This window comes from Alosa pseudoharengus, unplaced genomic scaffold, assembly GCF_046254945.1.
Source record: "Alosa pseudoharengus isolate Yale_2024_CS ecotype anadromous, Long Island Sound unplaced genomic scaffold, YU_APseudo_1.1 YU_APseudo_1.1_scf_4, whole genome shotgun sequence".
NCBI lineage: Eukaryota > Metazoa > Chordata > Actinopteri > Clupeiformes > Clupeidae > Alosa > Alosa pseudoharengus.
The window spans coordinates 11,639,200-11,665,077 of NW_027468774.1; the positions used below are offsets into that span (position 1 = coordinate 11,639,200).

Here is a 25,878-nt window from a genome sequence, read left to right on the forward strand (position 1 = left end):
ACCGATCACAAACCTCTGATTTCCATATTCAGCAAACCTCTTCTGAGTGCACCCAAGAGGCTTCAGAGCATGCTTTTGACGCTGCAGAACTATGACTTAAGAGTTGTTTACAAGCCAGGGACTGAGATGTATATCAGTGACACGCTCAGCAGAGCAACAGCAGCTTGCTCAGGCCGTGGCACTGTTTACAATCGCCAGGCCATCTGCTCGCTGCAACGAGCACAGGAGGACATACAACACATTAACCAAGCGGACTACTTGAATGTGAGTGATCAAAGACTAGAACAGATAAGGCGACACACAGACAGGGCTGACTGTCTACAGACTCTCAAGTCCACAGTCCTTGCCGGTTGGCCAGAGGCGAAGGAAAGCACCCCACACAACATTAGGGAATACTGGCCTTTTCGTGATGAAATCAGTGTGCAGAACGGCATTCTCTTCAGAGGACAGAAAGTTATCATACCCAGAGCAATGCGTCCTGAAATGCTTGCCCGCATCCACTCAAGCCACATTGCTAGAGAGACTCTCTATTGGCCCAACATGCAGGCAGAGATTAAAGACTTTGTGAGCGTCTGCTCAACCTGCAATGAATATGCTCACAAACAGCAGAAGGAGTCCATGCTCTCACATGAACTGCCCATACGGCCATGGCAAATTGTTAGTATGGATCTTTTCACCCACAGACAGAAGGAATATCTGCTCATTGTTGACCATTATTCTGATTTTTGGGAGATTGAGCTACTCCCAGACCTGTCGGCAGACACTATCATTAAGCGCTGCCAGTCACAATTTGCCCGCCATGGTCAGCCAGATAAAGTAATTTCGGACAATGGGCCGCAGTTTGGTTCACAGTTTAAACGATTTGCCCTGGAATGGGAATTTGACCATGTGACCTCCTCACCAAGATACCCAAAAGCTAATGGTAAAGCGGAGTCTGCTGTTAATGCATACTTTGCTCGTGTGTGGGCAGTCTCCACCATATCCTATCAGGGTGCAAGGTAAGTCTCACCCAGGGACGGTATACGTGGCGTCATAACCAGGTATTGAAATGTGTGGCAGCAGCAATAGAGGATAAAAGGAGAGAAGTCAATTCATTAGCAGCTAGTAAAGGGGTAAGGCAAATTAACTTTGTACAACAGGGGGATAAACCTTGTTCCGCGAAGGCCAGGTGTAAAACCGGCCAGTTGAAAAATGGGGCGGGCTGGGAAATGAAGGTTGATCTTGGCCAGCAGATGGCGGTACCTCCACATATAGTGAGTACTAAGCTACGACCCGACGTAATTCTATGGTTGGATTCAGAGAAGATAGTTTACTTCATTGAACTTACTGTTCCTTGGGAAGACAGAGTGAAAGTGGCCAATGAGCTGAAGAGAGCTAAATACACTGAAATAGCAGAGGAGGCAGCTAAGCGAGGTTGGAGTGCACGATTAAGGCCTATTGAAATCGGTGCACGTGGGTTTGTGGCCAGATCTGCTATTGGCTTGCTGTCTGAATTGGGCATTTGTGGTCGAAGTCTAAGGCAGGTGGTTAGTAACATGTCTTTAGCAGCAGAACGGGCAAGCGAATGGTTGTGGGTAAGTTACCCTTCCTGGGGCGCAAGCTAAGGTAAGCTAACTGGCTCATTTGTTTTGTGTTTGTGATGGACTGTGCCTAGGTTGATGGTACTTGGCTAAGGTTTTTTATGGTTTATGGTTCAGTCCGCATCAACGGGATGGACCAACCTAGCCAACTTAGACCATGCCTAGGTTGGTTAAGGGTATTTGGATGTTTGTTGTGGTAATATGGTGGCAGCATGGGGCGTAAGCTAACTGGCTAATTTGTTTTGTGTTTGTGATGGGGCCTAAGCTAACGGGCTAAGCTAACTGGCTAATTCATTTTGTGTTTGTGATGGGCTGTGCCTAGGTTGATGGTTGGTTGGCCAGGGTTTTTATGGCTATGGTTCAGTCCACATCAACGGGACGGACCAACCTAGCCAACCTTGACCATGCCTGGGCTGGTTAAGAGTATTTTGGGTATTGGATATTTCAATGTGGTAATATGGTGGCAGCATGGAGGGGAGTGTCTCCAGGACGCTGGTTTCACTGTTAAGCCTTCATGAGGTGTCGTGGGCCTAACTTAAAGGAACACGCCACCCAAAATCAGTAGTGATATATGTTCTTACCGTAACTTTCACGAGTTGAGTTGTACCTCTCCCGCGTCGGTAGGTGCACTCAAACGCTCTGTCGCGCGGCGCGAATGTGTTAGCATGTTGCTATGCTAGCGGCCTCTGCCGTGGCCGTAGAGAGAGGCACATAGCAGTATTCAAACACCTCCACGTTTTACGTACTTAAATACAGTTGCACGAGTAGTTGATGAAAAATGTTAGGGCACACAACATGAAACGTGACGATTTTCCAAGCGAATAAACATGAGAACTACAATGTGTGGCGCAATAGCACTTGGGAGTACTTCGACCTAGCGTGGTAATATTATTAACACCTAATTGTAGATCCTATCCACCACAGAGTTTAGAATCCATGCTGGATCGACCCTCAGCCTCTCCCTCCCCTCTGAGCGAGAGAGGCACACACACTAGAGATGCGCTGATGGGCTATTATTTCAACCATAACTGCATAGCAAAACTTATCATCCATCAGCCATCCATCAGCACTAAAGTTTGTTGACCAATTTTCAAAACTGCACCCGCCATCCGCTGGTTGTTTTAATGTAGGCTATATGGGTGATGCAGCGCTGCTGACGTGAGGCTAGAAAGCCCTTGCCTGTTCTAGAAAGACTGATCTAATGCAGCAAATATATTAAAAGGCAAAAGTCGTACATTGGCCCAGAATATCAGCAGCAAACTCAGTCTCTGTCGCGCAAAACAGTCTCCAAATAAAACGCACATCGGCCTGTTGCCTATTCTGCCAGCTTGTGACAATATATCGTCCAAAATGCTTGATTGCATTGCATTCTCCACATTTTTAGCTACATTTTCATGTACCACATCAGCATTTTTGTTCAGTGAATCTTTTGTAAATTGCTTTACAATTACCGTCGGGCCCTTGTCAGCAGACTTCGGCTTGCCTCTTGCCATATTCACTCCTTGTCTTCCGATGTCATTTCTGAGTCATCTACAGATGTTCACCTCCCTAAATAGAACCAACTTCAACCTGTGTTATATCCTAGATGAGACTGCCTGGGTTATTTTGTTTAGATATTAGCCTATATATAAAACACATAATATTGTAGCCTACCATTCAGGGAATAGGCATTTAAAAGAGAGACAGAGAGTGATATGACTAAGAAATGACATCGGGCGATGGCAGAGCGAGATGTTCAGAGCGTAAGAGCTAAAACTTATACAAACTCACTAACATCAACAGCGGAAAAAGTAAGAAAAATAGTCGGAAACCTTAGATGTGTAAGGCAAGCAAGCAAGTTTGGCGGTTGTTACTAAAAATGTGAACATGCACGTTGCATTGTTGTGCGGTGGACTTTCAGAATGAATGGAGTCGGAGTTTCTTTAATATCGAGGCGTCATATTTGTCCGTTCTATTTAGGGAGGTGAACATCTGTAGATGACTCAGAAATGACATCGGAAGACAAGGAGTGAATATGGCAAGAGGCAAGCCGAAGTCTGCTGACAAGGGCCCGACGGTAATTGTAAAGCAATTTACAAAAGATTCACTGAACAAAAATGCTGATGTGGTACATGAAAATGTAGCTAAAAATGTGGAGAATGCAATGCAATCAAGCATTTTGGACGATATATTGTCACAAGCTGGCAGAATAGGCAACAGGCCGATGTGCGTTTTATTTGGAGACTGTTTTGCGCGACAGAGACTGAGTTTGCTGCTGATATTCTGGGGATAGGCCTAGCCAAGGTACGACTTTTGCCTTTTAATATATTTGCTGCATTAGATCAGTCTTTCTAGAACAGGCAAGGGCTTTCTAGCCTCACGTCAGCAGCGCTGCATCACCCATATAGCCTACATTAAAACAACCAGCGGATGGCGGGTGCAGTTTTGAAAATTGGTCAACAAACTTTAGTGCTGATGGATGGCTGATGGATGATAAGTTTTGCTATGCAGTTATGGTTGAAATAATAGCCCATCAGCGCATCTCTAGTGTGTGTGCCTCTCTCGCTCAGAGGGGAGGGAGAGGCTGAGGGTTGATCCAGCATGGATTCTAAACTCTGTGGTGGATAGGATCTACAATTAGGTGTTAATAATATTACCACGCTAGGTCGAAGTACTCCCAAGTGCTATTGCGCCACACATTGTAGTTCTCATGTTTATTCGCTTGGAAAATCGTCACGTTTCATGTTGTGTGCCCTAACATTTTTCATCAACTACTCGTGCAACTGTATTTAAGTAGGTAAAACGTGGAGGTGTTTGAATACTGCTATGTGCCTCTCTCTACGGCCACGGCAGAGCCCGCTAGCATAGCAACATGCTAACACATTCGCGCCGCGCGACAGAGCGTTTGAGTGCACCTACCGACGCGGGAGAGGTACGACTCAACTCGTGAAAGTTACGGTAAGAACATATATCACTACTGATTTTGGGTGGCGTGTTCCTTTAACGAAACATCGGTGAATGAGGGTGCCCACTTGATAACCCCAATGACATGCCGCATACTATATACTGCTGTTGGATGGGCCATTTGTGTTGTGTTTGTGACCATTTGTTGGCGGATTTGTGGGTAGTGTGCTTTTTAAAGTTAAACTTGAGCAGGGGCTTCTGAAAGTCATTCTACGACCGAACAGCAAGGGAATTGGAGGTTGGTGAGACTGTCAGAATGAAACCCATGTGAGGGGATACTTCTGGCCGCTGGAAACTCGGCACCTGCCTGCGTCAGGTCGCACCACACTCCTACCTGGTGAATGTGGATGACTCCCTTTACCGGCGCAACAGAGTGGACCTCAGAGTTGCAGAGCCCATTGCATCAGTGACAATGGATATGAACGAGCCCTCACATTCTCCCACACCGGAGGAGAATCTTACAGAAACCCCGACACCAGAGGACATGGCTGGCCCTGTCCGGCCACCGTCAGCAGCTTCCCCGGGACCTGGAAAGCAGCCGGTTCACAACAGTGGCACAAAAGCTGGGCGGCTGTCTAAGCCGCCTGAAAAACTTAGACAGCCGCCCAAGGCTATATCTTGCACTTTAGCGCAATTGACTTCGCGCAAATCGCTTTGTGGGTGGATCTTGGGCGCTGTTTCTATTTTACCGGCGGGATCATGACTGTTGCGCCCAACGCAAATCTAAAATGGGGTGGTCTGAAGTAGCTACATTAATCATGGGTGTGGTTTGGGCGTAACGTGCAATAAACCAATCAGAGCGTCTTCTCACATTCCCTTTAACAACAGGCACGCTTGTTCCATAGCGGATTGCTATTATGATGGCGGAATTGCCAGGCACAGCCAGGAACGGTTCACAGCGCTATAGTCAGTTGGGAACAGTTTGCTATTGATTTTTCCTCTTGACAAAATGTAATACAGAAATGTCACTTTTCGATGTTTTGGGATCACTCTCACTGAATCACGAGGTTATGAATGCATGGTGATATTTTTGCAATGTAATCTACCTCACTATAGAGTATAGACAATGCAGATCTGTCAGCAGTGCTGCTGCTGGGGCATTTGGGTTAAATGGCATCGGCATGCAGTTCAACATCACGTCTCATTAAGTCCTCTAATATTTCCTAATTTATGTCATCAACACATCCGTGATTCGTGGAAATGTGTACGCTAGATTTATACCTATTTTTTCACATCGGACACCACACTGATTTCCCTCGTGTAGCAATATTTATTGTGGATGGAATCCACTATCTTGAAATCTCCTGGCTTCTTCTTCTTATAATTATTATTATAACCATTTTTTCTTTTTACCTTTTCAAGAATTAATGCGACTCTAACCGCTTAACGTACAGACATGTTGAAATAACCGTTTTGTAGGTCTGGAGTTGGACAACAGAGTAACTTTTTCAGATTTTCTTAAAAGTTTATACTTTTTGAGAAATAGGGGATTAAAAATGGTAAAAAGCTAATTTTTTCCCCATAGACTTGAATGGCTGTGATGTCATAATGGCCTAAAGCCAGCTGCGCTCGTTAAGCTCCCAGAGTAGTTCCCGGGCTAATTAGAACACTGTGTCACCTGTGAATTCAATGGTCTCAGCTCCTAATGCATACAATCTGGTGCTCCCTAAAACTACACATCCTGTTTAAGTGTTTCCTGTGTGTCAAAATAAAAGTCATAGCCATATCTCATGCTTTGCGCATTATATCTCCAGAACGGTTTGACGTATATGCTTCAAATTTGGTACAAGTGTTTGTATGGACTCAAAGATTAAGTGAGTTGATGTTGGAGGTCAAAGGTCAAAGGTCAAGTCAATGAACACTCTGAGTGCGATATCTCAAGAATGCCTTGACATACATGCCTGAAATTTGGTATGAGTATTTGTATGGATTCAAAGATGAAGTGAATTGATGTTGGAGGTCAAAGGTCAAATGTCAAGGTCAAAAACACCTTGAGTGTTATATCTCAAGAACGCCTTGACACACAAGGTCTTTTGGCACGAGGGTTTGTATGAACTCAAAGATTAAGTGATTTAATGTTTTTTTTCCAGGAATTTCCCCACCAACTTTAGCAGCTTTCCATCCACTATTGTAATTCCTCTGGCATTACATCCTAGTTGTCCTTGTAATTATGTATGGTTTGGAGAAATGGGAACTGCGTCGTATAGATGAGAGGAGCAAAGTGCATTACGCAACACAGGCGCCCAAGCAAGCGCTCCTGCAGGTGTAAGCTACGGCTGTACCTACTGTACCATCAGGCAACAGATACAGTTTCTAAGTTGACCTTTCCAACTCTGCACAGTATCCCATTAACTGCATGACAATAGGCTATTTACAATATTTTATGTAAAGTAGAGTTTGTAAACACGTTATCATCAACTTAATGCACGCACAACTTTTGTTTGAGCAGGAGAGAGAATAACAATGAATGGACGCAGCAACTACAGAAATTGTAGCCAAGGCTACTTGCTGCTTTCTTTTACTGTCTATGGTTGCTGGTTAACAGCACATAATAAGCTTATTTAACCGAATTCACAAACGCAAGAGTTCAAGGCCATCATGGATATAAAATGTTTTTTGAAAACAACGAAAGGATGGAGGGAACAAAGGAAAGTTTGGAGTTATTTCAGATGGGCTACAACAAGGTAGGCAAAATTGTGGTGCTTGTCAAAACCTTAGCACAGCTGGAATAATGCTTATAGGCTGATGTTAAAGCGCACACGATGTTTGAAGCCATACACAACGGTAAATTGAACAAAACTAAAGGTAACTTTAGCCATAGGGCTGTATAAAGTTGTCCAAATGAATAGGTCGTAATTAGGCGTTGTTGTTGTAAAGATATTGCATGTAGATGTACTATATAGGCTACTACATTTTTAGTTGACCAATGCATGAACAATACTGGGAAATGGACAAATATTATCAAGGGTTTGAATGTTTCCATCTGTGCACAGGGTGTCTGTAGATCGGTGTGCATAGCATTCATTTCTGCAGTCCTGTGGCCATGCATGCGCCCTTAAAATAGCATCTGAATTTGCGCCACTGACTTTAGACCATGAGGTTTCTGGTCTGTGGCGGAATTGTTTTCTGAAACTGCAAAATATCAACAGGGACCGTTTGCGCCGGAACACGCCCCCTCTTTTCGCTGAAACGCCCCCGTGGGCGCACATGTACCTGTGGAGGGAAAATTCCAATATGCGCTGACTGCAAATTAGGAAAGACAAATGCGCGAGTATACAAAGTCAATTGCGCTGGTGTGCACGATAGTGCCCTTAATCTATGATCTGATCTTTACATTTTGCCACAAGGCACATACACACTGCTTAATCATATATGAAAAAAAAGAAAGACATAAGAAATGGTCATGTTTTGTTCATCTCAGGAAATGTTCTTTAATGCATGTTCATGTGTTTGGCTTTTCTCAGGAAATGTTTTTTAATGCATGTTCATGTGTTTGGCTTTTCTCAGAAAATGTTCTTCAATGAATGTTGATGTGATTGTTTCAATAATATAAGAGTGTCATGTTTAAGCACTGTGTTTTGGGCATGATGGCCTACATCTTGAATTCTGTAAAGGATGATGTTACGGGGTCTAGTATAGCTGCTTTTATTATGACCGCAGGCACATACGCAGGCACACACACACAAGCACGCACACACACACACACACACAACATAAACATGTACATGCACACATGCACACAATTCAAGAATTTCTCAGAATTATGAACAGGCAAGATGGAGGTGGGGTTGTATAAAGTGAATTTTACATGTGAAATCTATGAACTAATCATGTTTTGGTACTTGTTGTCTAGCAGGTATCAGTGAGAATTGAGTGTGGATAATGCAATTTAGTGAGACAGTTAGAATCATATAGCCCTTTCAGCGTGATTTATTTTTGTGGAAAAAATGTGCTGGACTGGGCGGCGGTCATATTTTGTACCGCTCTGCAGTACATCTAGTTATGATATGCATAGACCCCGGAAGTTAGGAACTTGTATGGCTTTTGCTGAATACAGACCTGTGTGCACCTTGCTCTGCGTGTCATGCACTTATTGAACATTCATACATCGTAACAAAAGTCTGGACAAGAAACTACACAGCTACTGGCAAGTGAAGGACAATATCAGCACTGAGAATGACATTGTGATGGTCGGAGAGAAAAAAATCATAATACCGGAGAGCTTCAGGAGCGTGATTTTGGAGAAGCTGCATCTGGCTCACCAAGGTGTGCAGCGCACAAAGGCCAAAGCGAGAAAAGTCCTATACTGGCCTGGCATGGGACAAGACATAGAGACAATGGTGGAGAAGTGTGTGCAGTGCCAGCAGCTACAGCCCAAACACCAGGCTGAGCCACTCATACCACATCAGGTGCCAGAATTGCCTTGGATGAAAGTCAGAACCGACATCTTCGAGCTACATGGTCAGTCTTACCTGTTGTTAGTAGATTACCTGACAAAATATCCTGAAGTGCTCAACCTGTCTGATAAGACAGCTTACACATTGATTCAGAAGATGAAATCAGTCTTTGCAAGGCACGGGATTCCTAGGGAGATAGTGAGCGATCACGTACCATTCGCCAGCTATGAGATGATGGCATTTGCAGTCTCATGGGAGTTTAAGCTCACACACTCCAGCCCAGGTTTCCCCTCTTCTAATGGAATGGTTGAGCGGGCCATAAAGACTGTAAAACATGCGCTGAAGAAAGCGATGCAGACCGGCACTGATCCCCATCTGGTGCTGCTGTCATTGAGGAACACGGCGGTGACAGGACTGAAAGACTCACCTGCACAAATGTTGATGGGAAGGATTTTGCGGAGCACACTCCCATGTTCCAGTGCTGTGCTGAAACAGTCAGCCCCACAGCATGTTCACAGCAAAATACAGGACCTGCAGTCCCGTCAGAAGCAACACTATGACCAGCGGGCAAAGCCACTGCCAGTGTTGACCCCAGGAGACACTGTGCACATGCAGACACGACGCAGTTGGGAGCCTGCGGTCTTCATCCAACGACGAGATGAACCACGCTCCTACACTGTTCAAACACCGGCAGGGAGGATGCAAAGGAGGAACAGGCGACATCTGATGAAAATACACCCTAGCTTATTCAGAGACACTGACCTGGATGATGAACATTTGGACTCAGAGGTGCAACCTTCTCAGATTCCCGTCTCAGTGGACTCACCACCACACGACCCCCCTCCTGTGACTATGAACAGCACACACACATGCTACACCAGGAGCGGCAGAGCAGTTAGACGCCCTGCCAGATACAGTGACTGATCTCATGAGCATTTATGTCATCATTCTCTGTCATTAAAAAAAAAAAAAAACAAGTGTAAAAGGAGAAGACAATAAGTGCTAACTTGAAATGTTCAAATGTGAAAATGTTAAATGTGCATAAGGTCTAGGCCACATGACGTACCCAACAGAAGGCTTAACAGAAAAGTGGTTTGCGGTTACTAATGAAAGCCTTGTTGATTTAAAACAGGCTTTGTTGATATTTGAAATATACATATAGAAAAAAGGTCTGATTAACGTTGATGCCTTAGAGTTAATGGTTACTAAAGAGTTAATGTTGGAAGTCACTTATAGGTGGGCCACTTCTCAGTTGGAAAAGAGGGATGTGGTGAATTTGATTGAGCACTCGGTGCTCAACTGTATTGGACTGTCACTACTGCCGGGTTCTGGGATCGGCTGTGTAGGTCTGAGTGTTGTGTGATTTGAGCGCCAGTAAAAGAACAGCTCGTACTGCATCCTTGCCTCCGTGTATTCATATTATATGCCTTAGTAATTAACCCACGAGTATTACTAGTACAACAATAACCAGCATTACATAAAGCTACAACACTCCTGCACAGAACCTCTCTCTCGGCCTCCTTTTCAGCGGCTCTCTGCCGATACACACACATCCCTCTTCGCTGCTCCTCAGTCAGCTGGGAAGAGACCACACACACGTAGCCTACACACACATACACACATGCACAAAAACAAACACTCATCAAGCAGCACTGTTTAATAGCAGTCAGGGTGCAAGTTCATACGACTACATTTATGCCAACGTTTAGTGTTGTTATCTTGAAATAGCGTGATAATTTCATGCAAAAACGTGATAAATATCTTGTTAAAACGTGAAAAACATTGTTATAACAAGAAACTTTTCACATAATTACGTAATACTGAGCCTTTTTTTTTATTTTAGTGTGGCAGGAACAAGCTTCCGTAAGCATTATCATTGTTTTTTCAAAATAGTTATTGTGATGGCTGTTTTGACCACTGTAAGCTATATTGCTGAAAAATAATGGTTTAACCTTACAGTAAAGTTATCAATCGCTCAGCTGCTTGTTGTTGTCTCTGAATAAACCAACAAAGGGATAAAAAGCAGATAGCCTACGTTGAAAAGTTGGGCAGCATCCTAGTCCAACCGTAGGCTGGCTGATCATGTCAAAAGGTTGATTAGTGAGCAAAGCAAAGATTCTTGATTAACGTTACTGCTCGACTTCTGCATGCGTGGCAAGAATATAGGGTTGTCTCATAGCACTGTTTGTTAGATCTGACACAAACAACAATTGACTACTTTTACCACTGCTAGGTAATAATAATAAAAAAATGAAACAAGCATTTGATCAATACTGAGCCAACTATATCTTCATACCTTATGCTACTGTAGAAATGAAGCGGCCATGGGAACATAGTGCACCCCCATGGTTTCTTAATTTGTGTCATCCCAAAATACTTTTTTTCTTCAGCAGCCAGTTGACAATGAAGTAGGCCTAGGGAAAGGATAGTCAATTAGCAGAATCAGCACCTTAATAAATATCATTACCACCTGGGTCTGCTGTGAAAAAATGGTCCTTCGGCTCATATCCGTATCACAGGTTTGGGCCAAATCAGTGTTTTGTATTTTAAACGCATCTCCTGACTTCCGGTTGAGTTGCGGAAATCAGACCTGGGACAAATCTGTAAACCGGTGATAAAACAGCATTGCTAGCAGAGCTGAAACCTCTATCAGGAGCAGATCTGGCCCACAGTCAGATACCGTATGTCCGCTACAGGCGGATCTAAAGGCTTTTATTCGGATCCGGCCCAAAGGAAATTGCTATCTGGTTTATCATTCAGGGCATCTCTACCCACCTGGTATTGCTATTCAAGTTAGTACAAAGAAAACCACATACAAGATGAATCACAAACAAACAAACATTTATTGATGTGCTGCAGGCACCCTGTCACCAGTCTGTAGTACTGGCAGTGCCCAGCGTGTCTCTGTTTACTTTGTATCGACTTTGTCTGATATCATCTATAGACCACACTATCCAAATGTATTATACGACATATGATGTTATCTTACATTTCAAGTTGGCTCCCTTCTTTCTCCTTTACTCTGTCTGGTAACCTGTAGGAATGGCTCCAGTCAGGCTGGTTGGTGGGAGCACTGATTGCTCAGGTAGAGTGGAGGTCTACTACAACAGCCAGTGGGGCACTGTGTGTGATGATGAATGGGACATGAGAGATGCACAGGTGGTGTGCAGACAGCTGCGATGTGGAAGTGCTGTCTCTGCCCCTCTGAAAGCCTACTTTGGCAGGGGGAGTGGGAACATCTGGATGGATGAGGTCCGCTGCTCTGGTTCTGAAGGAACCCTTACAGAATGCTCTCATAGTGGCTTTGGAACACATGACTGTAACCATGGAGAAGATGCTGGTGTGGTGTGCTTAGGTAAGTAAGAACCACCACACTAATCCACTCAACCTAATGATAGCAACCCCTTTGAGTACTAGAATATCCCCAATATTATGTAATACTGTCATGCCAGTTTGCTGACTATATTGTCTAACCCATTCTACATCCTGGAACTTGTACTTGTTATAGGAAATGCTCCTGTTAGGCTGGTTGGCGGGAACACAAGGTGTTCAGGTAGAGTGGAGGTCTATCTCAGCAGGCAGTGGGGCACTGTGTGTGATGATAGCTGGGGCATGAGTGATGCACAGGTGGTGTGCAGACAGCTGGGATGTGGAGGTGCTGTTTGTGCCCCTTCGGAAGCGTACTTTGGCAGGGGGAGTGGGAACATCTGGATGGATGATGTCAACTGTACTGGTTCTGAAGGATCCCTTACAGAGTGTTCCCATAGTGGATTTGGAACACACAACTGTCACCATGGTGAAGATGCTGGTGTGGTGTGCTCAGGTTAGTGAGTTTGAGACGTTTAACATTTACTCAAGTACAGCAGAAGTCAAACGTATCAATTTTCCCCTTCTATATATTTTCTTCTACAGGTGCGAGACTGATGGCCAACATCTCCCTTATCTCTCCATATTCAGTCGTTTGGCCCGGAGAGACAATTCAGATCAACTGTTCCACACCATCAGACACTTGTAACAACACTGTCTTCAAGTTATACAGGAACGGGGTTTCTGTTATGACCATGTCACCTGATTCCTATCAGAAAAATGCCACTTTCTCTCTGCACCTGTCTGAAGGGGGCAGTTACACATGTGCCCTCTCACCTAACTTCTCTAAAAGCGGACCCATAAATATAACTATGGGTGAGTGTGTCATATAATTCATATTGCATTTGGGTTAGGGTTAGGGTCATTCTATAAAACAGGTGCTAATAATAGTTAGTTATCGTCCCTGTTGTGAACTGCCCTTTAAGGTACAAAAGCTTTCCGTAAGGACCAAAACGATGAGAACTGATGCAGTTTCAAACTAGCATGCTAACTCACAGTTACATCATATAGGGCATCTGTATAGGCTCAAAGTAGAAAATGTGTAAGGATTATAAACGAGTTAGACATTGTGATTTTGGGAAATTAATGTTTTCAGTAAAGAGCTATGTCTACTGCTGTGTGATGTGTAGTGTGGATATAAGGGGGGTGTGGTTTGATGGCGAAGAGATCTGTGGAAAGTAATTTCTTCTCTAGGTTTATAAACTAGCTAACTAATTATATTTGTTCCCAGTTACAATCCCAAAACCAGTTCTCACTCTTCAAATGGAAAGAAACTCATCTTGGGGCCAGCCTGTCCAGATGAGCTGCTCCATCTCCACTCAGTACCTGGGTGGGACATTCACCCTACAGCAGCTCTCTGGGTCCTATAGAGAGACAAAGGCAGCCACGGGAACATCTGCTGTTTTCACCATCCGTCAGGTGGACTTTGCACATGGAGGATCCTACCACTGCCAGTATCAAACACGAGTGTCCAGTCGTGATTTTACCTCCTCTTGCAGTGATTCTGTCAGCTTCTCCGTAGACGGTGAGATGTTAACCACTTTTACGGCATATTACTTTTCATTTGACATTGTTTTGGAAAGGTTTCTAACATTATATTTTCATAGATTGTTTAGTTGTAATCATGAATTTGCAGCTTCTCTGTAGTCAGTGAGAAATTGAGAATAATCTATTTCATGTTATTTGTATCACATGAAGTACTATTCAAAAGTTCTAGGCAAATTTGACACAATAGTATGATGTCAGGATGCTCCAAGAATTGCATGACTGTTTTGTTCACTGAAAAAATCCATAAACAATGGTCTGTTTTTCATTTCTGATCTTAATTTTAATTAGAAACATTATTATTAAAATTATATCTTAATATACTGCAGAGACCCCCTACTGCAAAAAATCAAAAACTACTACTAGTAACTAACACTACTATATGCAATATAAGGTATGTCTTTCATGTGTTGTATGTCCTCCAGTGTCCCTGTCACAGCCCAACATCTCTGTCAGTGCCCCAGAGGGAGAGCTGGTCTTGGGGCCCCATGGCCCAGAGGTCCCATGGGGCCAAAGCTTCTCCATCGTCTGCTCCACCAAGCCACAGTACCAAGGAGGCTCTTTCCACCTCATCTCTGACAGGTCAGCAGAGATCTGGACTGAGCTGGCGGTCAATCACTCTGCCTCTTTTGACTTTCCTAAAGCAGACTTTTTCCATGAAGGGAACTACAGCTGCTTCTACGAGGTCACTTTGTCCACACGTCTCTTCACCTCATTAAGAACAAATGAGCTTCATGTGACGATAAAAGGTGTAGTATCATTCTCCGTGTGATAACACATAATTACAGTGCATGAAAATGCACTGATCTGTTTTCTGAAGTCTTCTTCTTCTTCTTCTTCTTCTTCTTCTTCTTCTTCTTATTCTTCCCACCAAATTTCTGTGTCTAATTCAGCTTCAACTGTTTAATGTAGAAACTTCATTCAAACTTTGTAATGTACTGTAGGTCTTGAAAAGGACACTTGAGGAATGTATTTTTTGTTTTTGTAAACTTTATACTTTTGAGATATTAACATAATCAAGCTTATTTTTCCCCATAGACTTTGCATTGGCACTATGACATCACAATGGGCTAATCAAACTGATTTGCACCTGTAACTGACAGCTGCTCAACTAGGCCAACTCTCTCTGTGTCTCTCCAAGGGCTATTAACGACTTAGAATGCAATCAACTGCACCTGTGCTCTCTCACTGACTGCAGCAACTTCAATGGAACCTCTTCTCTGTGTCTCTCTCCATTGAACTGGATAGCTCACTTTTCTCTTCCCCACTTTCTTTCACTTCTTTTTCCTCACTTCATCTATTAAACTATCTGTCTATCAACATCCAATAAACTATTTACCGATGCACATCTATTAATTCACTTTAAATAATTTAGCTGTTTAAACTATCCAATTGTTTAACTGGTCAGCCATTTAAACTGTCAGCTGTCTTCAACTATGACTCCTGCCAACTGTTTCCTCTACCAACAACTGTTTCAAAATAAAAGTCCTCACTGCAATAATTCCCTATTAAATTATTTAACCATTTAAACTACTCAACTCCTTAACTGGTCAGCCATTCCAACTGTCAGTCATCATCAACTATGACTCCCGCCAACTGTTTCCTTTGCCCACAACTGTTTCAAAATAAATGTCATCACTACAATAATTCACTATTAAATAATTTAACCATTTAAACTATCCAACTATTTAACTGTTCAGCCATTCCAACTGTCCCTTGTCATCCACTATGACTTGCATTTTCATGCACTGGTAATTCCGATGAATTACATTTTCTAGTTATTGTCCTGATATTGTGTTTTATTTTTTGTTTAAAGTTATTACAATGTTCAATTTTTCTTTTCTTCTTTTATGTATTTGATTTTTGATGACTGATGTGGTGGTCCTCCATGTCATACAGCATCTGCACATCCCTCTGTGATCTATGGGGCAACACTCGGGCTGATGCTCCTTCTGATAGTCCTGTGCTCAGTGTTGCTGTTGAAGATAAAGAAGACACAGCATACAAACGCGATCAATGACGAAAACTGTGAGCACCCATTAGAATATGATAGATCCTTTAAATCATACTCCTGGCTGGACCAGGTATTTAATATGCTAATATAAAGACTATGGTAATAACCTTATTGTTGTTTGTCCTTAATGCCAGGGCCTATGACTTCATTTGAAGTACCACAATCAACAGAGCCAGTGAACTGAAGACAGACTAGATACCATCTTAGCTGGAGGAAGAACTTGTCTTTCATGAATTTGCAGTCTGTAGGCCCCAATGTTATATTGTAAAGATTTTGTGCTTTTGCTTCAATGTTTTGTTTAGATTTTTGTCAAATCTACTTGGTGATTTTATGGTGTGTTTTCCACCAATACTGTGCTGTATCTTTGGCCATAGTAGAAGTGATTTTGGTAATTACGTCTTTCGTCAAAATTAAAAGCTTGGGTACAAAAGGTATATATAGTATGGAATTTATATCAGTTTGTATGTCTGCCTAATAAAGATTTGTAAATCTGTTCCATGGCGTTAACATGAAGTAACATGAATATCTGCATTCAGAGGAGCAAGTCTATTTTACACTTTGGAATCCATAGGTAATGCTACACACCATGTTACTGGGATAGCAGCTAGGCCATGATAATGCTACACACCATGTTACTGGGATAGCATCTAGGCCAAGATAATACTCACTGCAAAAAGTGATATCTTACTTAGTGTTATAATCTTATATTAAGATAAAAATCTAGGCAAAATCTTCTTAAAACAAGTACATTTATCTGCCAGTGGATTAAGAAAATGTATCTTAAAATTTAAGAGAATTTGTCTTAAATCTCATCTTAAATTGAGGTACATTTTCTTAATCCATTGGCAGATAAATTTGCTTGTTTTGTTTTTTTTTGTCTTAATTTAAGAAGATTTTGACTTATTTTAAGTCAAATAATCTTACAAGAAAGCTCAAAGTAAGTATCTTTATGCTAAAAACAATACTGACTAGATTTGTTGATCTTAATGTAAGGTATCATGTTACTGGAATAGCAGCTAGGCCATGATAATACTACACACCATGTTATTGGGATAGCAGGTAGGCCATGATAATACTAGCTCGATGGTGTTTTAAGCCCCCACTGTCGACTTCAAGGCTGCGCTGCGACCGTCGACTTCAAGGCACCTAACCTTAACCCTTGCCTAACCCTAGTGCCTTCCATGCAGCGCAGCCTGTAAGACGACGTTGGGGGCTTAAAACACTAAACACCACAATGCTCGGGGATCTGGTAAAACCACTACAAATGTTAGAGGTAGTAAGTGTAGGGCCAAAATTGTTTTGTAAATTGAATTGTGATTTCCATGTGTTCATTCACGGCATCTAATAACGCTAATCTGTGCAGCAGCCTGAATTCAGAGGTTCACGAGAGACTTATTTAGTAGAATAAAAGACCAGACAGTTTCAATGTTATCATAAACACACACAAAACATGATTCTTTATTAAACATCATCATTCTCTTCATCCAAGGATCTGACAATAATAACAGTTTCATTTTTGTGCGTCCAGCTGTAGTACAAGTGTCAAGGAAAGAGAGAAGAGAGTTGTGCCTTGTTTGTGAGGGGTGAGAGGGTCGCCTTGAGCAGCTGTCCATCATTTGTGTGTGTGAAAGAGAGAAATAGGTAGAGGGGAAAAGACAGACAGCGAGAAGAAAAAGAGAGAAAATTGATGTTGGTTGTGGTGTGTTTGCATTCGTGCGTGCATGTGTGTGTATGAGGGAGAGACCCTGCTTTGGCTGTGACACAGTGATTTTGCGTAGCTGTTTTGTGATTTTACACATATTTGTTTCGCTGTTTATTCACTATTTTGTTTTTTCTCTAAACCCCATGAAGTGTTTGGACAGCGCGGTTCTACTGAACACGCAGCGCCGAGGCAGTGAGGCCGTGGCTTGCTCAACCACACGAGGATGAAGTGTTCACAGAGGCAGTGCTGTTGGCCACAGGTTAGGTGATTGTCTGCTAGGAGGCAGTGACGTTGGTGGGGGAGGAGAGAGGAGAAACACACTGTACAGCTCACTGTAAACACAAAAAGCTAACATGTCATTGGATTTTCCCCCTCAATCATCATTCAGTGTCTTATTCAGGGAGGTTGACTGAGCATTGAGCTCGTTTTACAGCAATGCCATGTTAAGGTCTGTGTATCACCTGTTGCCCCTGAAATCACACACTTCCTTGCTATTAAGCCTTAAGTAAAGGACTGTGAAAAAGTCAGTGTCCTGTCCTTACATTGTGGTTAACCTGTTGAGGAGTACGGTCACAAATGTGATTAGAATGTCCGCGAACTGAGAGTTCCGCACTATGATGCGACAATTGCCCTCAAAGATTTTCCCCATAGACCGTATAAAGAACACTGAAACTATAGATCGTTTTTGTAGAATTCTAGAAGGAACCAGGAAAATAATTCAGTCCTCAACAGGAGGATCCAAATCTAAATGGGCTACAGTAATGACAGACTGAAGCAGAAACAGGGAAGTGCTTTCCTATAACGTGAAGTAATGGAACCCCATTCTTTATCCATGCACTTCTAAAGTGCATGTCCTTTTGCCAGTATGTGATTTTAGGCACACTTTGGTGCTTCAGTGAGCCAAACTTTATTTCAACGTACATCTCTGTGAGCTTTACAGGGAGCCGTACAGGGTAGGAGTTAGGAGGTGTTTGCACAGAATAGAGGCAGTTATGTTGTGGGGTGGGGTGCGGTGCTGTACTATGCACTGAATGTGTGTGTAGTAGAGGCAGTACTGTTGTTCAGGACACATGTACAATAAGGACATGATACAGACACAGTGAGTGGGGGGTGGAGAGGTTGGATTGGGGGGAGGGGAGGGTGGGGTGGGTGGTGTCAGTTGGGGGTTCATCACATTCAGTGGGAAGGGAAATGGAGCATCTGATTTGTTCTCTGAAAACAATGCAGCTGGTTTTGGTTGGGTATCCTAATCATGGGATGAGAGAACCACCATTCTTGAAGAGTAACTATCTCTTGAGAACAAGCTGTTAGCATGCCTGCTCTACGGGCATGTCCAGTCCAGTCCAGTCCCGTCCACTCCAACCCTAACCCTAGAACCCCCCCACAGGCCTCAGCCCCACCCGTGAAAACTTAACACAAAGAAGATGAAATAAAGTTCATATGAAAGGCATTAACATGTGTCGACAGAGATCAACCTTCCCAGAGACGGACAGAAGAATACATATTTTGCACATTATGTCCTCCTTGGCAATAGTCTCCTATCTCTGCATTATCTGACTGGACCTGAGCAAAACACTCACAAGGCCATCTTCCATGTGTCTTACTTGTCCCTCTGTCAGAGTCACCTCTTCTGCATCACTTTCTCTCGGTCTCTCTTGTGGACATGAACATAACAGTACTCTTTACAGCTGATGAGCATGGTGATTTGAACTGGTTTGTTGGACAGTGTTTGTCAGTGACCGTGCCCCTGATGTGCATGACGTGAACAGTATCCAGTCACTTCTACAGCAACAGTCCCAGAAGTGACCACATCAGTCCGCAAGGTGTGAATACAAATTCTGTGTGTGAGTGTGTGTAGGAGGGCTGATGGTGCAGTCAACACAACTGTATCTAAACTCTGAGGGACGATAATCAGTAAGAAAGAAAAACAAATGATTTTAATGCATCATTCCACCTAAGACAATTCAAATGTTCATCATGTTCTTAATTCTGTCAATATAGATATTTTATATATTCATATATCTCTCATTAGAAAAGAAAGGGTTTCGAAAGTTTTGAAACGTCCCTGACAACATCTGGACACCTGGAGATTTTCTGCCTGACCGCAGGGTTCTCTCTCTCTCTCCTCCTCTCTTTGGCTGATCCTTCCCTCCAAAGTCCAAAACAGCCAATCGGCATCTCAGCGGTCTGCGGATCCTAAAGTGAGGAGGGGTCCGTCAAGCGCACACGCACGCACACACATATATATATACAGGAAGCAAAAACGCCTGACTTCCTGTTTTTGCCCATGGCGAGTAGGTCGGCTCAGCAGTCTGGAGCTGGACAGTGGGCCGTGGGGTGCGCAGAGGCGGGCTCCTGAAGGTGACGGACGGCTCTGGGTTGTGCAGACCGGAGGGGACGCACTGACCAGCGTCGGACCCGGATCACTGACCAGCGTCGGACCCGGATCACTGACCAGTGTCGGACCCGGATCTGTAGAGAACAAGGCTGGCTGGGCCTGACCCCCGGGTGCTTGGCTCAGCAGGTTTGGAACCCGGACTGCGATTCCAGTTTGGAGAGAGAGGATCAGAAGGTCCTTTGGACCAGTGTTCACTCAGTGCCACCCCACCCCAGCCAGGTGACTGACCAGTTGTGGTCTGTCCAAAGCCACCCCGCCGACCTCTGTCTCCCCACTCTCCCCAAAGTTAAAGTAACAAAAAACAGAACTGAGGAAACTCAGTCAGCTGTGGGTCCGAGTGTGGGTCCAGCTGAGTCCAACCCAACCCAGCTCGGCCTGGCCCAACGGCCTGCTTAAAAGGGCTCCAGTTTCACGCTGAAAGTGTCTTCTTTTTTCCCATTCTTTCTCTCCAGAGGAGCCTGGGTTTGGTTTGGTTGTTTTTTGTTTTTTGTCTGGTGGGGTCAGGGTGGAAGTGTGTGTGTGTGTGTATATATGTGTGTGTGTATATGTGTGTGTGTGTGTATATATATGTGTGTGTATATATGTGTGTGTGTGTGTGTGTGGAGGGGGGAGGGGCGTTGGGGAGGGAGAGACGTGGGTCCAGATCAGGGGGAGGGTGAGGGCGACGGGGCCGGGGGGCTGCTCTGCTCGGAGCTCGGGGAGAGGCTGGGACTGCAGCTGCCCGCGCCGCCACGTGCCCCACCGCCCTCACGGTTGTCCAGGCCCTCGGAGTTCTCCAGCATCTCCTGGATGAGTGGGGGCATGGAGCCCGGGATCTCCATCTTCAGGGTGATCACTCGCTCCGCCCCTGTGAGACAGACAGAGGAAAAGACGGGGGGGAGGGAGGTAGAGAGGGAGAGAACGGACAAACAGAAGACAAGAGTGGAGAAGGGGAAAAAGGAAATAAAGGAGACAGTCAGGATTTTGACGTCATATTTCAGCAGTGCCATGAGAGACTGTGTGTGTGTGTGTGTGTGTGTGTTTGTGTGTATTGAAATGAAGAATTAATGTCCACCGCTGCTCCAGGGTGCGGATATTCATTCTTCTTTCCATCTTACTGAGTACCTTTATCCTGCACCTGGTATCAATGTGGGATGTGCACACAACTACTCTACCAAACTGTGTATGTGTGTGTGTGTGTGTGTGTGTGTGTGTGTATGTGTACCTTTAGCGCTGATGCTGCGCAGGTCGGTGATCTTCATGAGCATCTTGGGGAACATGTGGGGCTTGTGGGGCCTCCTGTTCCTCACGTAGAGCTTCAGAGCCTCCAGGAGGGGCTCCTGCAGGATGTCCACCTTGTCCGACTGCTCCAGGTCCTGACGGTCTGTGCACACGCGCACACACACACACACACACGCGCACACACACACACACACACACACACACACACACACACACACACACAAACAACAATGTTAGTGCCTGGGCACTCACTTATATCACTGATGTCTGCTTCATGAACCACCACACACATACATTACACGTTAACAATTTGGCAGAAACCGATAAGATGCTTATTTTATTAGTTTATTTTGTTTTTGTTAATTACAGTAGGCAGGGAAACAAACATATTATTTTGTATTCAAAAATACATATTATTTTGTATTCAAAAATACATATTATTTTGTATTCAAAAATACAAAATAATAGCTGCCCGATAACTGCCCAAAGTGCGTTACAAGATGGTTGCCGAGTGTAGGGACTTGCCTAAGAGGACCTTGTTATTAGTGCTCTGGACGTTCCTACCTCCGCACAGCAGACAGATGGCGCTCAGGAGCCCTGTCTCAGCATCGTCCATCTCCAGTGGCAACAGCTGGTTGGCGAAGGCAAACACGAGGTCGGTCAGCGGCCCGAAGCCGGCGTTGTGCATCTGCGTGCGGTTCAGCGTCAGCCCGTCCGAGAAGGTCATAGTGTCCTGGTCGGGGGTGTACCGCGTGCAGATCCTCAGAATCTGAGCAGCCAAAAGAAAAAAAAACGAATCGCAGGTCAGGAAGAGTAGATGACAGAACAGATGAGAGAGGGAATATGAGAGAGAGAGAGTGAGAGAGAGCAAGAGAGAGAGAGTATGTCAGTCTGCTTGTGCTGTAAGCACCCATACTGTTATACAGTATAATTCTATATAATTCTATGTTCTACTGTTGTTATACAGTATGATTCTATGTAATTCTATGTTCTACTGTTGTCAACATTTCTGCACTGTGTTTGCTTTGGCAACACTATTTCTTATCAAATGACCATGTCAATACATTTTAATGAATTTAACTGAATTAAATTGAATTGACTGACCAGGATGTCGAGGCAGGCGGCCTTGAGGAGTGTGATCTGGTCGGCTATGGTGAGCGTGGTGAAGCCGGGCAGCTGCTTGGCGAACTCCACCGTCTTGATGATGCACTTGGTGGACAGCTCGCTGAACTTATCCCACAGGTCCACGTCCAGCGACACACGCTGCTCCGCACTGTTATTCTACAGTCACACACACACACACAGAATTGAAGAATAGAAGCGTTTGAGGGCTCATCTCGTCCATGACATGCATTTCAGCACTACTCATCACCTGACATATCATTTTAGTTTTTCCTTAGAGTTTCCTTAAAATTGCAATAATCTGTGAACTGTATACTCAACCTGACTGGATGAGTTTTAGTCTGGTGGCAACATATTTATGGGGTTAAAATATAAATATTGGGAGCTCCTCTAGGTGTGTGTGTGTGTGTGTGTCTCACCGTTGTGTATTTTCCGAGCTGACAGAGCGAGGGGAAGGTCTCCTGGTGGGCCTTGCGCACACGCTCGATCATGTCCTCCGTGTCGGGGCTCAGCACGTAACTCTCCGAGCACTCCGGCTTCTTCTCCTCCTTCTTCTTTTTATTCCGGTCGTTCCGCACCGCTACAGGGAGGAGAGACACACAAAGATGGCATTCAGGAAACACACACAAACCATACGATCGTGCACTCACTGACGTGGATGTGAACTCCTACTGGGTTAGTGGTGACTGTAGTAAGGAGCTTGTCATGCACCTTGACTCTTGGGCCCATAAAACTAAACAAAACAACAGATGTTTGGGCAGCAGGAAGAGCATAGCCCAGCTGTGTCCATCTCAAATCCATGGTCACAGCCCAGTCCATGCATAGAGATAGCCATTCATGTGTGTGTGTGTGTGTGTGTGTGGGAAAACTGATGGCGTCATCTCGTCAAAAAGGCGCTAAATGAGCACCTGGAATGTCAGAGCAGGACAGGACTAGGGTTGGGTATCGTTTCAATTTGAACGATTCCGATTCCAATTCCGATTTCTTATTTCGATTCCGGTTCCTAACGATTCTCGATTCCGATTTTTTTTAAAGGCAGGGTCAAAAAAAGTTTAGGATATTTTAAATGAGCTAGCTAACCAACGGTCTTTCTCAGGGTATCTGCACATTTTCCAAGTGCAAATTTAAAGACTTTTAAGACCTTTTCAAGACATCTAAATGAAAATTAAGACTATACCACGGCAAAAAGATATATAAGACTGTTTAATGCAATAGTTTTTTTTTCCTACTAATTTTAACCCCCACCCCATTTTGGATGTCTACAGAAGTTACCAAAAATATTTTGGCGAAAGAAAATAATTGTGTGTGAATTACCTTCACAGCCACAATTTTAGGGTCTGGACTGCTTGCTTTTGAAGCTGGCTGTACTGTACATATTTGGTTTTGCTTACTGCTGAGGCTGTTCTTCACCTGTGTCTGTAGTAGCCTAGGGCTACTTGCCAAAGACATGTGCACTGGACTGGATTCCCTTAAATATTTTTTTCAAAGTTAACTAAGCTATTTACATATTTTAATAAGCCTACTTTATATAATTTACTATGTGCATCTATTGTCCATATGCAGCACAGCAAATTAAAGTTAATCCACTACTTTACATTTTGCATACCAGTTGTATCTAAACCAACCAAAGCTTGACTGAAACATTGTAAAACCATTGACTTGTTTTAAATTAATTAAGAGACAGGTCCTCTTCGCATGATCCTGCTGAAAACTGCTGGTTTCATCTCAAGCACGCACATTATGAACGCACGTATTTTTATGTAGCAGTCGCCGACATTCAAAACATATGCGGTTATATTTCACAACTTTTGCTAAGTAGGCCTAGCCTACTGGGAAACGCTGGCAAGCAAGCTGCTGGCAGATATTACAGGTAGGCTATTATAACTTAGACAGATATTTTCTTCCCTAGGCTAGGCCAGCAACACACGCTGGAAAGATGCAAACAGATCAACTTAACATACCGGTATACAGTATTTCCTCCTGATTGCGAAGCACTGCACATAATTTCACCAGCAGTCTTCGCGTCCATAGTTTGTGAAACGATGCTGCGTCCGAGCAAAGACTTTAGATGCCAAGCGCAACTCCAAAAAGGAGAACAAATAAACGTCCGGCTTGAGGCTGCGCCGGACGCCGGACAGGGCTTTTAAAACCCATATGTCCGGCCTAAATTCGAACATATGGCCAACCTATCGCTAACTGGCTTACCAACTCTTTCTCCCGCTCATTCTACCGTAGGCTCCCTCATTCCACGTAGGCTACCCTGTCTATCTCTCAGGCCTCAGCTACACCACGAAAACGCCAGGCATATTATTTTGTACATAGGCCTACTGTATTATTACCGTTTTCACACCTTTAACCAAACCCGTGAAAAACATCTTCACTCTGTAACCACTACACTTCCTCCCGTAGCCTAATAGCCTATCACGTATACAATTGCGTTTTAAATACACGAAACTGGATGGAGACATCACTCGCTCTCTTGCACTCGCTGGCGGTCCCATTCGCACATTTAATACCTCTCTTTCGAAAATTCAGTTGTAGCCTATTTAAGACTTTTTAAGGATCCTCGGGAACCCTGCTTTCTGAATGAAATAGTCTGACCTTCTCCATGAATTTTAATTCTATTAACTATGCGCTTCTTCGTTGGTGTTCAGACGTTTCTTCTTCCTGTCGGCAGACTGGGAATCGAAAGTAGGAATCGAAATTTAAACTTTTGAACGATTCCGGGAAAATCGCAAAGATAGTCCCGGTTCCAACCAATACTCGATATTCGATACCCAAGCCTAGACAGGACTGAGCACAAACAAGCCCATTGTCTTGCCACCGCGAGCCCCTGAACTCACTCGACTTGAGCCTGAGAGGAAGATTAGGTAGCGTGTGATACCCGTTAAATGGCACGCAGCTAAACCCAATTAGGGGAGTGTGCATAGCTAAAATGATAAAGGTTACTATTTCATTGCCAAAAATATTCCTCTTTGACACACATCCACATAGCCAACAATTACTGTCCATTTCCTGAATTCATCCGTTTACAGTTACGGTCTTCTGACGTCACAGACCCAACCCTTTTAGTGAGGGTAAAACAAAAAAATCGCTGATCTCTAAGAGTAATTAGTGTAGCTGACCAGCTACATGATGTAGTCAAGGGTAACGTCCAGGCCTCTGCGAAAAATAGGATTTTATTAGGTTGAGGCAGCAAGTAAGTATTAGAATGACAAAAAAAAAAAAAAAAAAAAAAAAGAGTATCTTTCACGGTCTCTGGAAAATAATGAGCGGCTCTGGGACGAGTTGGAACCAGAAAAAGATATACAGTATAGGCACGTTATTGCATCACGACTTAACAACCGGATAGTGTGGATCACAGGCAATACCACTTCCAGCCACAGGGTGGCGGCCAAGTCCTGTGTGAGAGTGCAAACACAGTAGGCAGGCAGAGGAAAGCTGGGAGGGTAGACAGATACCAGATACACTCAGTTCCCTAATGGTGTCAATTCAAAGAATGGAAAGACAACGAGAGAGAGATAGAGAGAGAGAGAGAAAGAAAGGATGAGAAACAGGAAGAGAGAGGGAGAGAGAGCAGAGACACTCAG

The 25,878-nt window shown here is 43.9% G+C and overlaps 2 protein-coding genes across 7 annotated transcripts in view; one reads left to right on the forward strand and one right to left on the reverse strand.

Moving 5' to 3' along the window:
* LOC143101692 (scavenger receptor cysteine-rich type 1 protein M130) overlaps positions 1–16,339 on the forward strand; it is a 50,880-nt gene extending 34,541 nt beyond the window's left edge. For all 6 annotated transcript variants that reach the window (XM_076264834.1, XM_076264832.1, XM_076264829.1 and 3 more), the window contains 7 exons: positions 11,961–12,275; positions 12,429–12,743; positions 12,833–13,102; positions 13,518–13,811; positions 14,257–14,580; positions 15,731–15,859; positions 15,980–16,339. In XM_076264834.1, coding sequence (XP_076120949.1) covers positions 11,961–12,275; positions 12,429–12,743; positions 12,833–13,102; positions 13,518–13,811; positions 14,257–14,580; positions 15,731–15,859; positions 15,980–16,029 — 1,697 coding nt within the window. In that variant the 3' untranslated portion in view covers positions 16,030–16,339. The remainder of the gene's footprint in view (positions 1–11,960; positions 12,276–12,428; positions 12,744–12,832; positions 13,103–13,517; positions 13,812–14,256; positions 14,581–15,730; positions 15,860–15,979) is intronic.
* A 934-nt stretch (positions 16,340–17,273) lies between these two features.
* rarab (retinoic acid receptor, alpha b) lies at positions 17,274–22,888 on the reverse strand. The gene is made up of 5 exons (XM_076264857.1): positions 22,708–22,888; positions 22,271–22,447; positions 21,731–21,935; positions 21,150–21,308; positions 17,274–20,792 (listed from the first exon to the last, which is right to left on the reverse strand). Exons 1-5 carry the CDS (start codon positions 22,777–22,779, stop codon positions 20,590–20,592), a joined length of 816 nt encoding a protein of 271 aa, XP_076120972.1. The 5' UTR covers positions 22,780–22,888; the 3' UTR covers positions 17,274–20,589.
* Between the last annotated feature and the right edge of the window lie 2,990 nt (positions 22,889–25,878).

Bases quoted from the DNA above. Each gene is read 5' to 3' on its own strand.
- rarab (XM_076264857.1), bottom strand. From the start codon at position 22,779: ATGATCGAGCGTGTGCGCAAGGCCCACCAGGAGACCTTCCCCTCGCTC. The intron at 22,448-22,707 runs GTGAGACACACA...GTGTGACTGTAG, and splicing joins AGCTCGGAAAATACACAACG to AATAACAGTGCGGAGCAGCG. The intron at 20,793-21,149 runs GTACACATACAC...TCTGTCTCACAG, and splicing joins GCGCAGCATCAGCGCTAAAG to GGGCGGAGCGAGTGATCACC.